This window comes from Helicoverpa zea, chromosome 9, assembly GCF_022581195.2.
Source record: "Helicoverpa zea isolate HzStark_Cry1AcR chromosome 9, ilHelZeax1.1, whole genome shotgun sequence".
Taxonomy (NCBI): Eukaryota; Metazoa; Arthropoda; class Insecta; order Lepidoptera; family Noctuidae; genus Helicoverpa; species Helicoverpa zea.
This window is the reverse complement of record NC_061460.1, coordinates 5,362,794-5,377,658: the sequence shown is the minus strand read 5'-3', so window position 1 is coordinate 5,377,658 and position 14,865 is coordinate 5,362,794. Positions and strand designations below refer to the sequence as shown.

The 14,865-nt window shown below is 38.1% G+C and overlaps 1 protein-coding gene and 1 long non-coding RNA gene across 10 annotated transcripts in view; one reads left to right on the top strand and one right to left on the bottom strand.

The window, feature by feature from the left end:
* The window catches only part of LOC124633134 (G protein-activated inward rectifier potassium channel 3-like), a 41,812-nt gene that overhangs the window by 7,986 nt on the left and 18,961 nt on the right, over positions 1-14,865 (top strand). For 5 of the 9 annotated variants that reach the window (XM_047168249.1, XM_047168252.1, XM_047168248.1 and 2 more), the window contains exon 1: positions 13,301-13,504. Coding sequence is in view for 2 of the 9 variants with exons in the window: in XM_047168245.1 (XP_047024201.1) it covers positions 12,191-12,492 (302 nt within the window). In the remaining 7 variants the exon portion in view is untranslated. Of the gene's footprint in view, positions 1-12,053; positions 12,493-13,300; positions 13,505-14,865 lie in introns of those variants that run through there. The other 4 variants (XM_047168245.1, XM_047168253.1, XM_047168256.1 and 1 more) reach the window with 2 other exon arrangements.
* LOC124633136 lies at positions 2,239-9,036 on the bottom strand. The gene is made up of 3 exons (XR_006984703.1): positions 8,889-9,036; positions 6,181-6,182; positions 2,239-2,294 (listed from the first exon to the last, which is right to left on the bottom strand). It is a non-coding gene; the product is annotated as an uncharacterized LOC124633136 (long non-coding RNA).

Below are 14,865 nucleotides of genomic sequence, written 5' to 3'. Positions count from 1 at the left end.
GCAATTTTATATAATATCTCCATAGACTTAGATAATGTAATAAAACAAGTAGGTAAAGATTATTATTTCATGTTAACTAACTAAAGTGCCTGGTAGCTGACGTTAATATAATTCGAAAAAGGCTAGTTAGCACAGTGCAGGGTAATAGTAGCGAAAAGTCCCCTCTTTGAAGTGTGGCTCGGGCCACTGTACGGACGGCCCGGAGTGTGCCCTGCCCGGGAAGGGCACCGCCGTGTCCTCGTCGAGGCAGTCGGCAGCGGCGACCTCTCGCGCCCGACCCTGGTTCAAGCCAAGGTCCGGAGCGAGAGGTACTGGGATGCCATCGTCTTCTTCTGTGTGGTCGAGAGACGACTCCCAGCCACCGTAGACGTGGGCCTGTGCGATGAGTTTGGGTGCCTTATCGTCCTTCCATCTCCTGGGAGACACGGCCCCGTCTCGGCGGCGCGCCTTGTTTCACGCGTGGGTTTAAGCCACTCACAGTCTGACCTCACGCTGCACGCAGTCTGAGTCCCTCACGCTGCACGCAGTCTGAGTCCCTCACGCTGCTCTCCCACAGTGGGAGGAATCATTTGATGATTTATCATAAAAAAGAGTCGATAATAACTTGAGCCGTTTCTAAAAATTAGTAAGTAGTCAGACGATTATACCATATTTATTACTTTGGCTAACTTTGACCAGCTATTATGAATTAGATCCAGATAAAGTGATAAATCTATCACACTGTCTAGTCAATTTGGGTATTATATACAATGACCAGGCATTATGTATAATATATATTTAATCACTTTGGCTGTAACATATTTATAGGTTGCCAGTAAAAGTAGACGTTATCCAGATAAAATCTAGTCACACGCAGGGGTCAGCTGACTTCACATTATAAAGGACCTCACAACAATTTTACGACGTGATTAACCTCAACATAGTTGTATTTTCACATAGACTTTACTTAATAGCTCGCACATACATATTGCCAAGAGACCTAGACACGCCAGTATTAGATGACGGTAAATTTTATTTTATGATGATCCTAATGTCTGCGAATAATGCTGCAATTTTCATATTTGGTTCTAGAATTAACAGACAGCTTAAGTACCAGCTCTTTTGTGTGATATCTGTTAAGTCCTATCTGTTTTGAAAAAGACTGCTTCAAATATTTTCAAGTGAAATTACTTAAGTCTCTCATGCTTGAGATTAGCTCAATGATGTCATTCATGACTGTGCAACATTGCAAGTAATCATGAATGGCATTTAACTTTACCATACTCTCCACATTTTAATGATGTGACGTAGTTTCATAAAAAAGACCTTAAAGTCTCATCTCTTTTCATGCAGCACCGTAGCAATGGTAACCAGTTCAAACTAAGACTCTTTGAAAAGGGCGTAAGCGCCACGCACATGGACCAAGGTACGGACAGGGTACTTTATTAATTACCGAACACACACCGGCAATTGAGACCGACCTTCGTCAATGGACAGGTATACATTTCGTTGTATGTCAGTAAGCGAATAAGGCACGCTTTTGAATGGTATATTTCTCAGTTTATAAGATGTCAGGTCATGGATCGATGACGCTTTTCGTGAACTTTAATCTTGGGCACAATAATATACAAAAACCCATGAGTCATCGCTTATGTAAAGGGCAGCAATTTGCATGTAGAAAAACTAGACACCTCTTGAATGATACAAGGAAATGATTTAACTATGTATTAAATAAAATATGTTAATAGATTTATGGGTGTAGGTATACACAACAAAATCAATTAACTGCATTCATAAAGTAAACACAGACTTTGTTCAAACGCAAACCTATATCACTTTATTTGCTATCGTGTTGCTAAATACGGAATTATCTTGGAATTTTCAAAGACTCACAATATTGTGAACTCAGCCCCGGATCTAGGGGGGGGCAAGCCGGGGCCTGTGCCCCGGGCGGCAAATTCAGGGGGCGGCAAATTCAGGGGGCGGCAAAATCAGGCGGCTGCCAAATTCACACTTCACAGACCAATGGATAACGTGTTGTAGGTTCAGAGTAGTAGATAGATGGATAACTCATCATTTATTTAACTTTGACCACGGAATAAATAATAGCACAAGTACAGCAATTTCATGGCCATATCAACTTGACCGATCCCCCTGCACCACTGCACGAACATTTATTATTCACGAGGCGAAGTTTTAGCAAACTAAAACTGATTAAAAATTATTTGCGATCATCTATGAGCCAGGAACGCTTATCGCATATATTTATTTTTATTTTAAATCCTACATCACAGATTACTGTAATGGTTAGGTACCTACAGCTGTTACGGGTTTTTCATGCACAATGAAACGAGATCAGTGATTACCACCGTATATTAACAGAACCTTAAAACTAGCCACTCACAGAATACCTAAGCTTAACTTAACTTAATCTAATTTGGACGCCAGGAGAGTTAATTATGGTGAACTCTGCCAACACCTATGCCCGGTAGCTCCGTATTCAGGGGATAATCCTTATGATAGGTATATCTAAGATTTCGTTCTTAGGTCTTATTAAGATCCAAACTCAAAGGGCGTTGCGTGAGGCTAAAACAATGACAATTGAAATGGTCAGGACCTGAATATGAAGTAATCTATAGATGTCCTAACCCCTTAAAACTAGCACTTACCCCTGTTCGGATTACACAAGCACAATCACTATTATCTTAATGTGTGAATCACTTTAACATAATCTTATTTATACTATGCCGGTAGATAGTAGCTCACAATGACCACATCAACATAGGTCCGTCCTCTTTGAGATAAATGTCGCAAGTGGAGTTTGGACTTATGTGCCACCCTCACGCGATAGAATGCATTACAACGGATTGGACACCCAAAAAGGCAAAATAAGCTACCAAAAGTATTGCGCGATGTTAGGATCGAACTCAAGCCTCCTCGCTATCGATGCCCAAGCGTTAACCGTTTAGCCACCGCGGCGCTTGTCAAGCCTAACGAAAATAAAGGTCACATTCCAATCAATGACCATAACATATACCCTTACCCTACACAAAAAAAAAAAAAAAAAAATCTGTTTACATATTTTTTTTTTTTTTTTTTTTTTTTTTTTTTTTTTACAATCCCTTCAGATCCTTAATATGCCACATTCCAATAGGTTTACCAAAAATATTATTTAAACGAAAAACAGTTTCTGATAACTTTTCCGTCACTATAGCCTTCTCAAACTTTGGTGCTAATTTGGCCATAAATTTCTTATTAGCATTAGAAAGGTACTTAGTCCTTTTCCAGATGACGTCGCCTACTTTAAAGGATCCCTCATTGCGCTTATTGTTGTATACATTGCTACTCTTCATATGAGACCTCTTCATATTAACCTGTACAGTTCTAAACACATTATTTCTTACTACTTGTCTATCGATAAACGGTTTAGTATTTACTACCAAGTTATTTATATCTGAACTGAAGTTCCATCCGGTATCAGAATTAGATATAGATGTTTCTCTGCCTAGAAAAAGGTACGAAGGCGTATAACCAGTAGTTTCATGAACAGCGGTTCTTATGGCGTGTGCGATTTCTTTAAGGTTGACGTCCCATTCATTGTGCTTCTTTGACTTAATGTACGAAGATATCATAGTACCTATGACCCTATTCACCCGCTCTGTAGGATTACTTTGTGGGTGATAATTTGGAGTGAACCAAATTCTATAATTATATTTTAACGCTAAATCTTTAAAAATATTTGAGGCAAACTGTTTGCCATTATCACATATAATAGCTTTTGGGGCGCCGAAAAGCAAAATCTGACTTTCCAAGATTTCGCAAATTTTCTCTGTCTTCCCCGTGCGAAGAGCAAAAATTAAAGTAAACTTACTGAACCAGCAGGTAATTACCAAAAGCATAGTATTACCAAGTTTACTCTTCGGAAAGGGACCCATTAAATCTAATGATATAACCTGCCAAGGGCCTGTGACCACCCTATGTTGACCCATGTGGCCCCGGGGTAACTGTTGTGCAACTTTAAATTTTGCACATACATCACAGGACTTAATGTATTGCTTAACATCCTGAATCATATTCGGCCAGTAATAGAATTGCTTAACTCTGAAAGTCGTTTTCCGGATGCCTAAATGACCCGCTGTAGCCTCATCATGACATTCTTTTATTACTTTGTTACGCAATCCCGTTGGTACAAAAACTTTCCAAATAGACTCACAATTAGGATATTGTCTAAGCCTCACTTTCTTAAATAAAAGACCATCTTTGACATTCCAACTTAAATCACGTTCCTGACCACTCAAAATCTTGTTTACTTTCGATTTGTACCAATCATCTTTGTCTATTTCACATATTTTGATTGCATTGATTTCTGTACACAATTCTATTGAACGAGAAAGTGCATCGGGCACTGTATTACTCTTTCCCGGTCTGTGGACGACCTCAAAATCAAACTGCTGAAGTTTCATGGCCCACCTGGCTAGCCGCCCATGAGGGTCTTTCATTTTGTGTAACCATTGCAATGCACTGTGATCCGTTATTACGGTAAACTTTGTCCCATCTATATAAGGTCTAAATTTTTCGATGGCATAAACTACACTTAATAATTCTCTTTCTGACGTAGAATATCGTTTTTCCCTGTCCGAGAGTTTCCTACTTAAGAACGCTATAGCTTGCTCTTTTCCATCAACGTTTTGGCAAAGTACCGCCCCGATACCCTTACTAGACGCGTCACACTGAACTATAAATGGCTTACTATAATCTGGACAAGACATTACAGGTGTCGTCGTAAGACGTGTTTTGAGCTCTGTAAATGACTTTTCTGCTTCTTCATTCCATATGAACTTTCTATGTTTCTTTCCTTTGGTAAGATTATGCAAAGGTGCTGCTACCATAGAAAAATCTTTTACGAAGCGTCTATACCAGCTTGCTAGTCCAATAAATCGCTTTAGCTCCGTAATATTTCTAGGTCTAGGAAAATTTAGTATGGCGGAAACTTTATCAGGATCCGTGCGAAGTCCATCTTTGTCTACGATGTAACCTAAAAACTTCAAGCTTGGCCTAGCAAACTTGCATTTATCTACATTAATAGTCAAGTTAGCATCTTTTAAAATATGCATGACTTTCTCCAATACTTCCATATGCTCTATGAAATTAACCGAACAAATGACAATGTCATCCAAATATGCCCAAACTTTCCCCTCCAATGCATGAAACAAAATGTCCATCAGTCTCTGTTGAGTCTGAGAAGCATTCACTAGACCGAAGGGCATAACTTTGAAGTGAAACAAGCCCCGGCCTGGTACAGCAAAAGCAGTCTTTTCTTTACTCGATTCACATAAAGATATTTGCCAAAATGCTGATTTTAAATCAATTGTGCTTAAGAATTTGGCGTTTTTGAGATGATCTAATATGTTCGATACTCTAGGCAGAGGATATGTATCTCTCTTTGTCACCTTGTTGACCTGTCTACTATCCAAGCACAACCTATTCTCCCCATTTGGTTTTTTAACTATCAGAACTGGTGAACACCAAGGACTGTATGACGGTTCTACAACATCTTTTTCTAACATATCATCCAATTCACGTTCAATTTCACGTTTAATTACCGGCGAGAAATTGTACTGCTTTTGATGTATTGGCTTACAACCACCAGTGTCAATTTCATGTTTAATAATATTTGTGCGTCCTAATCCTGAGCCAATTGTCTGTTTCATTATCTCAATCAACCTATTCAAGAGTTCTTGCTGCTCTATACTTAAATCTTCCCTTGAAACCACACATGGTTCTTGTAAGGATAAAGCGTTGATCATCTGACGGCAATCCGACTTTTCTCCTTTAAAATCAATGAAGATACCAAACCTAGCAAAGAAATCTTTTCCTAATAAAACTTTCTGTGACAAGTTCGGCATAACCATCATCTTTACTACATTAAAGCGCCCATTGAATTTGACCGGAACATCTATAATTTCAGTAATATTATGACGATTACCATCGGCGGTAGCTACCTGTACGTCCTTAGAGCGATATGTTTTTAAGCCTAGACCTCTTAAAGTTTGAGCTAAATCTCTGTTAATAACAGTTCGATTAGCCCCTGAGTCCAAAAGCGCTATATGTGTAATGCCCAAAATGTCGATAAGTACATAGTCCCTATTATCATTATCTCTTTCTAAAACTACTGGGTTCAATTCCCCGCGAGACATAAACTTCTTTACCGTCCTAAGCCAGTCCTGCCACTCCTTACTATGTTTATCTAGGGGAAAGTTTATTTGGCAGGATTCATACTTTCCCCTGTGGCGTTTCCCTTACATACGCAATCTTTAGAAGTCACTCCAAAACGACCACATTTGTAACAAAACAATCGCTGCTTAGGAACACTACATGACCTAAATAAGTGCCCTACCTCCCGACAATTCCAACACCTACCTGTTATAAGCCTTTGAGCGCTGGTTGTGACGTTATCTATTTCAATTTTTGCCGAAACTTCGTTAACATTTTTGCTGGTTCCCGGCAGTGAATTATTTTTATAAGCTAAATCTGGTTCTAAGTTGATTGTGTGAGACTTAGGTTCTTCAAACCTATCACAATTGATTTTGGTTCTTTCGACTATCCTTAAAACCTCTACTATTTCAGCGACCGAAAAGAACACATCCCTGCAGATCGCTCTTTGATAATATGGCTGTATGTTTCGTAAGATTATAGATATTTTTTCCTGTTCCGTAATCGGCAATGGCAAGCGATTAAACATGTTTTGAAGGGTTGACATATAAATAGCTATAGATTCGTCTTTACCTTGCGTCCTTGCTTTTATTTCCGCTAACAAGTCATCCTGATAAAACGGTGATTGAAAAGTTCTTTTTAATAAGACCACTAATTCCTTCCAATTTGTAGCATGAACTTTATTAGCTCTAAACCATATCAAGGCGTCACCCTTAAAAAAATCTATCGCATAACGCCACAAGTCCTCATCAGTCGCATTCCTAGCCTCTTTAATTTCATTAACACGCTCAATAAATGCATTAACACTGACTTTATTGTCCGCTGAGAAGTAAACACCCCACTGACTAATAGGTACCAGTTTCCGTTTGGGTGTATCTATGTCCAAGGTTGAAGTTTTAAATAACTTTGGTCTCATTTTGTCAGAATTCTCCTCGGTATCAATTTGTAGTTTTTTTACAATATTATCCCCAACCTCACCCAAGGTTTCGTGTAACAATTGTTTAATCTCTGGAGTAATTTCATCCTTCTGAACTTCAGCGTCATCCTTTGACTCAAGCTTGTCCAATAACATTTGACAACGCGTGGAAAGTTCGACCTTAATATTATCCTCGGCCGCGTTCCCACTCGAAATAAGTTCTAACCTATTTTTAACGTGATACAACCGCGATACTAATCGTTTAAATAAGTGTCTATCCGGTTTCTCTGTTATTTCATTAATATACGTGGCTAACGTTGTTAATTTGGACTTGCAGTGTTTTAATTCCGCCTCCGGTGATGCTAGTACTTGTCGAGGAGCCTTGATTTCATAATTTACTAACCCCGACTGCTCGGTAATGAGCAGTTCCTTCAAAAGTTTCTTCAATAAATCAACATTGCCCTTTATGGAGACTCCTCTCGATTGAAGTTCAAACTCTAATTCCTCTTTTAACAAATAATAAGGATCCATAACGAATACTTAAACAAATACAAACGGTAAATGTGAGCTAATATCCACCGTAATTACAATAATATTAACGATACTTATCTATTTTCCTACTTTACAACAATATTTGAACGAAGAAATCGCCGGTACCTTTCTAAACTAATCTTCAATTAAAATAGTTAAGCTACTTCGGTACCGTCAAGATAAAAACAAAACCTCTACTAATAACTATATATCTTAATATTCTAACTTACTTTATACTCTAATAACTATATATATAACCTCAACTCAACAATCGGTAACAAGTAAAAAGTGATAACTGTACATACTTATGGTAAAAAGTGCACAAAAGTAATATTGTAACTAAACAAAGAACATAATATAACATACCATTACCAGTTAAGAAAAAACTTACGTGGGTACACTCACAAAAAAAAGGTCAACTTATATTTAACTTTAACCCGTATTTCATTTCACAACCAGAATAATTTTGACAAAATGCAATGACGGTATAAGAATGTCGGTGTATTACACCCGATTTTTTTTTTTACGTTGGGCGCTATTTGTTACGGGTTTTTCATGCACAATGAAACGAGATCAGTGATTACCACCGTATATTAACAGAACCTTAAAACTAGCCACTCACAGAATACCTAAGCTTAACTTAACTTAATCTAATTTGGACGCCAGGAGAGTTAATTATGGTGAACTCTGCCAACACCTATGCCCGGTAGCTCCGTATTCAGGGGATAATCCTTATGATAGGTATATCTAAGATTTCGTTCTTAGGTCTTATTAAGATCCAAACTCAAAGGGCGTTGCGTGAGGCTAAAACAATGACAATTGAAATGGTCAGGACCTGAATATGAAGTAATCTATAGATGTCCTAACCCCTTAAAACTAGCACTTACCCCTGTTCGGATTACACAAGCACAATCACTATTATCTTAATGTGTGAATCACTTTAACATAATCTTATTTATACTATGCCGGTAGATAGTAGCTCACAATGACCACATCAACATAGGTCCGTCCTCTTTGAGATAAATGTCGCAAGTGGAGTTTGGACTTATGTGCCACCCTCACGCGATAGAATGCATTACAACGGATTGGACACCCAAAAAGGCAAAATAAGCTACCAAAAGTATTGCGCGATGTTAGGATCGAACTCAAGCCTCCTCGCTATCGATGCCCAAGCGTTAACCGTTTAGCCACCGCGGCGCTTGTCAAGCCTAACGAAAATAAAGGTCACATTCCAATCAATGACCATAACACAGCGCCATCTTAACCTACGGTGCAGGGTGTGCGCATGACCCGGGCGCCTTGCTCGGTCTCAGGGGCGCCACGGGACGCCCCACCACCAGGAAATTTCGATGAAATTACATTTCGATACTGACAAGCAAAGTTTCTAAAAAATTCGCCTTCGCTTTGTTTGATTGATCATTTTGATTATTTTTTACTTTTAACATCCTCCAACTAAGTGAAAAAATTCTTGCTCGCTACGCTCGCGTCTAAATGACTGTTTTTCTGATTGTTTATTATTTTTATTGACTCGGTCGTCGGTCATTGATTCAGTCTCTAATCACGTTTTCTTTTTATTTGTACATAATTCCCAGTTTAATTTGTGAGTCTTCAAACAAATAATTTAAAAAAATTCGCGCTCGCTACGCTCGCGGCTACTTGTTGCTTTACAATGTCCTTTATCAGGTACTTTTGTGTCGCGGGCTCAAAAAACTTCGCGCTCGCTTCGCTCGCGCAATATTATACATACATTGCCTCAATGACTTCAAAAGTCAAGTCCACACTGCCTTAACTTTTATAAGTCAAATGCAGTAGCGGGGGGCGGAGGGGGCGGTCCGCCCCGGGTACCACATCTCGGTGGGTGCCATCTTGGTCGACACATATCTGCATGACCAGGATGGCGCGGGCAGAAGGGACAAGTCACATTCTTATCTGCGAAGCCTAGGTTCACTACCATTTACTGTTTCATTTTATTTATATTCAAATTTTAAACAAAACTACGACAGAGCATGCGCGAGACATCGAGGCGGTCACCCCTCTCAGTGCGACTGTCACCCCTCTCTTATATGTTTGCTTTATCTGATTACTTAAATTAATTCCTCAAAGTTAGAAAAAAAAAATCCGCTCGCTTCGCTCGCGGTTCTTTCTTAATTTCTATTTTGTTCTGCCCGTGCTTTTTGAGTACTCAATCTTACAAAAATTTAAAGCACCGAAGTAGCAAAAACAATTGACGTTCGCTTCAGTCACGGTTTCTTTTTATTTGTGCTTAATTCAGAGTTAAATTACAGTCCTCAAAAGTAACAATTAAAAAAATTCACTTTACAGTGGTTATTTTTAAGTTGTTTAGGCGCTATTTGTAAGCGGAGGTGGAGGACTTTGGTATCCCACATCCAAACAATTTTGCGCAGCTGCCTAACTTTCCGGTGGTTTTTTTTTTTCAAACTTGTTTGAGTACTTTTGTATTCCAAAACTCAAAAATTTCGCGCTTGCTACGCTCGCGGCTTCTTCACTGTACAGTGCTTTTTTCAAACTTATTTGGGTACTTTTGTGTTAACAAACTCAAAAATTTCGCACTCGCTATGCTCGCGGATTCATTTACCGTTTTTTTTTTTAAATTGGGATCTTTTGTGTCCTACATCTCGAACATTTCTGGGGCTCACTGTAGGTTTTTTTTTTACTACGTGATTATATTCTGTCGTTTTTTTTGGGGAGGTGGGGGATGCTCGATAAGTAGTCCGCCCCGGGTGCCACCCGATGCTACGCCGCCACTGGTCAAATGTAGTAAAAAATATATATTTATGGAGTCCTCAAAAACAAAAAAGTTTGCTTGCTGCTTGTTACAGCGCTTTTTTAAACTAATTAACTTTTTGTGTCCCAAATTAAAAAATTTGCGCGCTCGCTTCGCTCGCGCTGCTTTTTACAATTACATCGTTCTGTCTCGACTTTCATAACTTAGACCGCCAACAGTTTGAGCCTACAATGAATTGGACAAATTTTTTGAAGTCCTTTACCTACCAAATAGTGCACTTCATTCGAACGTTCTTATTTATATTCCTTGTAACTACTCTAAGTACTTCAATACATAGATGGCGCTTGGGTGATGATTGCAACCAGGCGCTACATGAGCTAGAGACGGCCCTGCCTGCCTACATATTGATAGCTAAAATTATATGGATAATAAAGGTGAAAATAAACATAAGTAGGTAGCCGGGGCGGCATTTTGCAGATTTTGCCCCGCCTAAAAAAAATTGAAGATCCGGGGCTGTGTGAACTCCAGATAATAGCGGAATTCGCCTATTTTCGCATCATTGTCAGGTAATGAGTTCCGAACTCGCTCAAGGATCTGGCATCCTCTAAAACTAAAGAAGTTCGTGTGAACCAATAAAAGAAACATCATTATCAATTCCTAGCCTTCCTTGTAGCAAGGAACATGATAAATGCGGAATGTTATTTTACGACGTTTTCCGCAATAAGTGCTGTTCCTGTGGGAGGGATAAAGACATCCGACAGTTGGCACTTACCGTGTAAAGTGATCGACCACATCCTAATGAGTGCAAGGACGAAACGTGTCCATGTTAATGCCACTATTCCCGGAACATTACTTGAAAAAAGTAACTATTTTGTAAGGGATTTCCCTATTCTGAACCACTTAATTTACCTTCTCAGTTGTTTTTATTTATTGTTTAACTTCTGCAACTCTGTGTGACATTGAGAACTACGTGGAAAAAAAATACACAAATATAAAGATAAGAATAATGACATTGTTTATTTCTACGAATCCTTACTGTTCTTTAATCGTCATATAACACATTTATAATGAATGCACTATCAATGTTGTACATAAAGCCGCAGATTACCTTAATAGTTACTTTATAAAGCGCTCTCAAGTTTTGCTACTCGATAACAGATGGCGGTAAAAACCTCGTTTTGGTCTATACTTCTATAGCGTGTTAAAAATTGCTGCCTTATTTTTGTTAGCATTTTGTTTTCTACCATGATACCTATTATGCAATTCTGCCTCACTGTGCTACATAGGCCGTGAACAGTTACATCATAGAGTTCGTAGTATTCTTCAGGTAATTAAGAGCGCAGTTGCCAAGCTAATTGAATTTGACATGACACTTATGAACTCTAGTGTTTTAAGACACCGATCTATGAGGATTATGTTTGGATAACCCATATTTTATTAGAACCATTTTAAATACTGAATAAGGATAACAAGGCTTGGTTCACAAATGTCTATAGATTGGACATATCGTTTTATACGGCTATAACGCAATGTACGAGTATACTCAAGTTAGTTCAGCGCTTCTTGTATCCATGGACCCACTCTGTAATGACTCAGTTTTAATAAGGACTCTTGCACTTGCTACTTTTAAAATAGGATCTCTTTTAAACCATTTGTTTTCTTCCCCAGGTACCTCTACATATGCAGAAGAAACGCCAATCCATTAAAACGAAACACATGATGAAGTCTAAGGACACGTTAACTAAAATGCCTGCAATTAGAAAATATGTGAGGACACTGTTGTGACAATAACTAACCTTAAAACAATGACGGAAGCGGCTTCGTCATATGAAATGCAATCGCGGAACGATGAACAAAAAGATGGAAAAACAAAACCAGGGCTGTCTGCTGGGAAGATATTCTACAAGCCTGGAGTTATTGAGGAAGAGACGGATGAAACGAGCGCGTTCGACAGTTCCGTGGTCGACACCCCTATGCTTGGCATAGGGCTGAGCAGTAGTGGGTTTCTGAGGCCTCCACAGATATACCCCTCGAGCAGTCTTCATAGGATACCTACGTACAGCAGCTCCATTGGACAGAGCACGGTGTATCGACAGGATACTTGCAGGTAAAGTATTCCAAAAATCTATAAACATCAAATATTGTAAATAGCCTAGTATAACCTAGTAAAAAATGTATCAAGCACATAAGTCCCCATAGTTGGGAAGTGTCCGCTTAGAGGTGATATTTTTCTCTAGAATGTGCCGGAATATCGTTTTGCAGTAGGTACCTACGTAATGGGCTTGGAGATAACACTATTTCCTTTGTCCGCATTTTTATACTGATTAACGTATTAGGGGGCCTTACGTCATATTGCGATACCTACTTATGCATTTTGGCCAGTCCACTGTTTTCGTTAAAGTCAGCCATATGGTTGGGGTGAGTTTAGATCTCTCTACCACAGCATAAGAAACTTGGTCATCCGTTTTGGTAGGGTTGCTCCAGCTATGCTACCATTTAATACAAAATGAGAGTAGAATAATGTTAGATAATATTTATGTATCTAAGCGACGAGCCTTATCGTTACACATTATCTAACTTTTCCGTAACTAATGATCCCTGTAACAAGACGCTATAGAAAATGGTGCTAACAATTTCCTCATTTGCTTGTTATTATAATTATAATAACTTCATAAATATGAAAATGATAAGTAACCATTTAGCCTTACATTTTCAGTTCTTTAGGTCAACAGATGCATTACTTTATAAATGGTCATTAATCACTGTATATTGTCACTAATTGCAATTATTATCGTGAATGCCGCCAGCTCAGCTGTTTGTACGACACATTGTACGCCGTGAATCAATCCTTGAGTCTCTGATATCTAATCGTAAAGATAATAACTTGGACTTATCAAAATAGTTTTGTACAATAAGTTATTCGCGCGTGTATTTGCGACCGTATTGTGTCATTATTTTAAAACGTTTTCTAAATAATTTTCGTGTTATCCACATGTTTAATGTCATGGTGTTCGTGAGATATTTATAAGGTTTCAGTGTAAAATGCGTCGTCGTCGTAAACAGTGTTAGAACATTGAAGTGCTAATAAGTGTTATATTTTCTTAATAAATCACTAAAAGGTATGTTACTGTAGTGTGTAGTTTTAAGACAGCGGTTCCATAGACAATCGTTGATAGAAGTTTACGAGTTGAATGGATTATGTCATTGCATTTAAGTTCTGAAATCATTGAAATATAATAAAAAATAAAGAGTGTAAACTTACAAGAGATCACTTACAAATGCAAAATAGACTGTAGACAACATTCAAGAGAGTAGTAACAACAAAAAAAGATTTAAACATCGGTTGTAAAAATATATTTGATGCATACAATAGAATTGAATGACAGCACATAGTCTTACCCCGCCACTCAGAGACATTTAATGATTACTCAAGTCACTCCTTAGTGACGGAATGTCGTACAAATCCTTTACTAAGGAATGGCTTAAGTAACCATTAAATGTCTCTGAGTGGGGAGGTTAATATCGAAGCTCTAGTAATTTATTGATAAGCTTAAGGCTAACCCTAACTTCCTGCCCTAATCCGCATGACTCAAAACAAATAAAAAGTATAAGCAATCATGAAGGACTAAAATCTAATTAGGCACATTGTAAAATTATACAATGTATACTCTGTGTACTTGACCTATTTGGTATTATTATCTTTCGTTCCTTTATCATTCGAAGTAAATACCTTGTCTTTGCTAATAAGCCAATGTTTACCGACCATGTTGAATTGTCATTATGTCACATTTGTTCATCATTCGTAAATTGGTCACCAATATTTTTCATTTTGCGAATAAGAATTTATTTCAAAATTCACTTTGGAGTTTGGCAAACCTAAGTGCCTTCATTGCAAATGTAGGAAAACAGGCAGGGATTAACGTCACTCGTTCGTTACCAGTATAGGATATTTTCAACATATCTTTTTATGTAGGTACAAAAAGTTGAATCATTCAATCTGGGTGTTTCATAAAATTTCCTGAAAACAAGTAGAAATCATCATAATAGGTACCATTAGGTGCCATAACTATGAAATAACTTAAGAACATTATATGCTGACTAATCTACACTAATATTATAAAGAGATTTGATTGTTTGTCTGTTTGATGGATACACTGAAACTATGAAACTACTTAATCGATTTGAAAAATTCTTTCACTATTGGAAAGCTATACTCTTCCCGAGTAACACAGGCTATATTTTATCCCGATACGGGCAGCAGTTCCTAAGGGACGCAGGTGAAACCACGGGAAAACGGCTAGTTACGTATAAATTGGTAGTGACTAATCAGACAATTAGCCGTAATAAAAGACCCAAAATGCACGATTATCTGTAAGAAGAATTCGTAATCCTTCGCGCAGCATAAACAAGATAATGGCGATTCGTATAATTTTGACAAATTATGTGACATTGTTATTGATATTGCCGCGAATGAATCGCC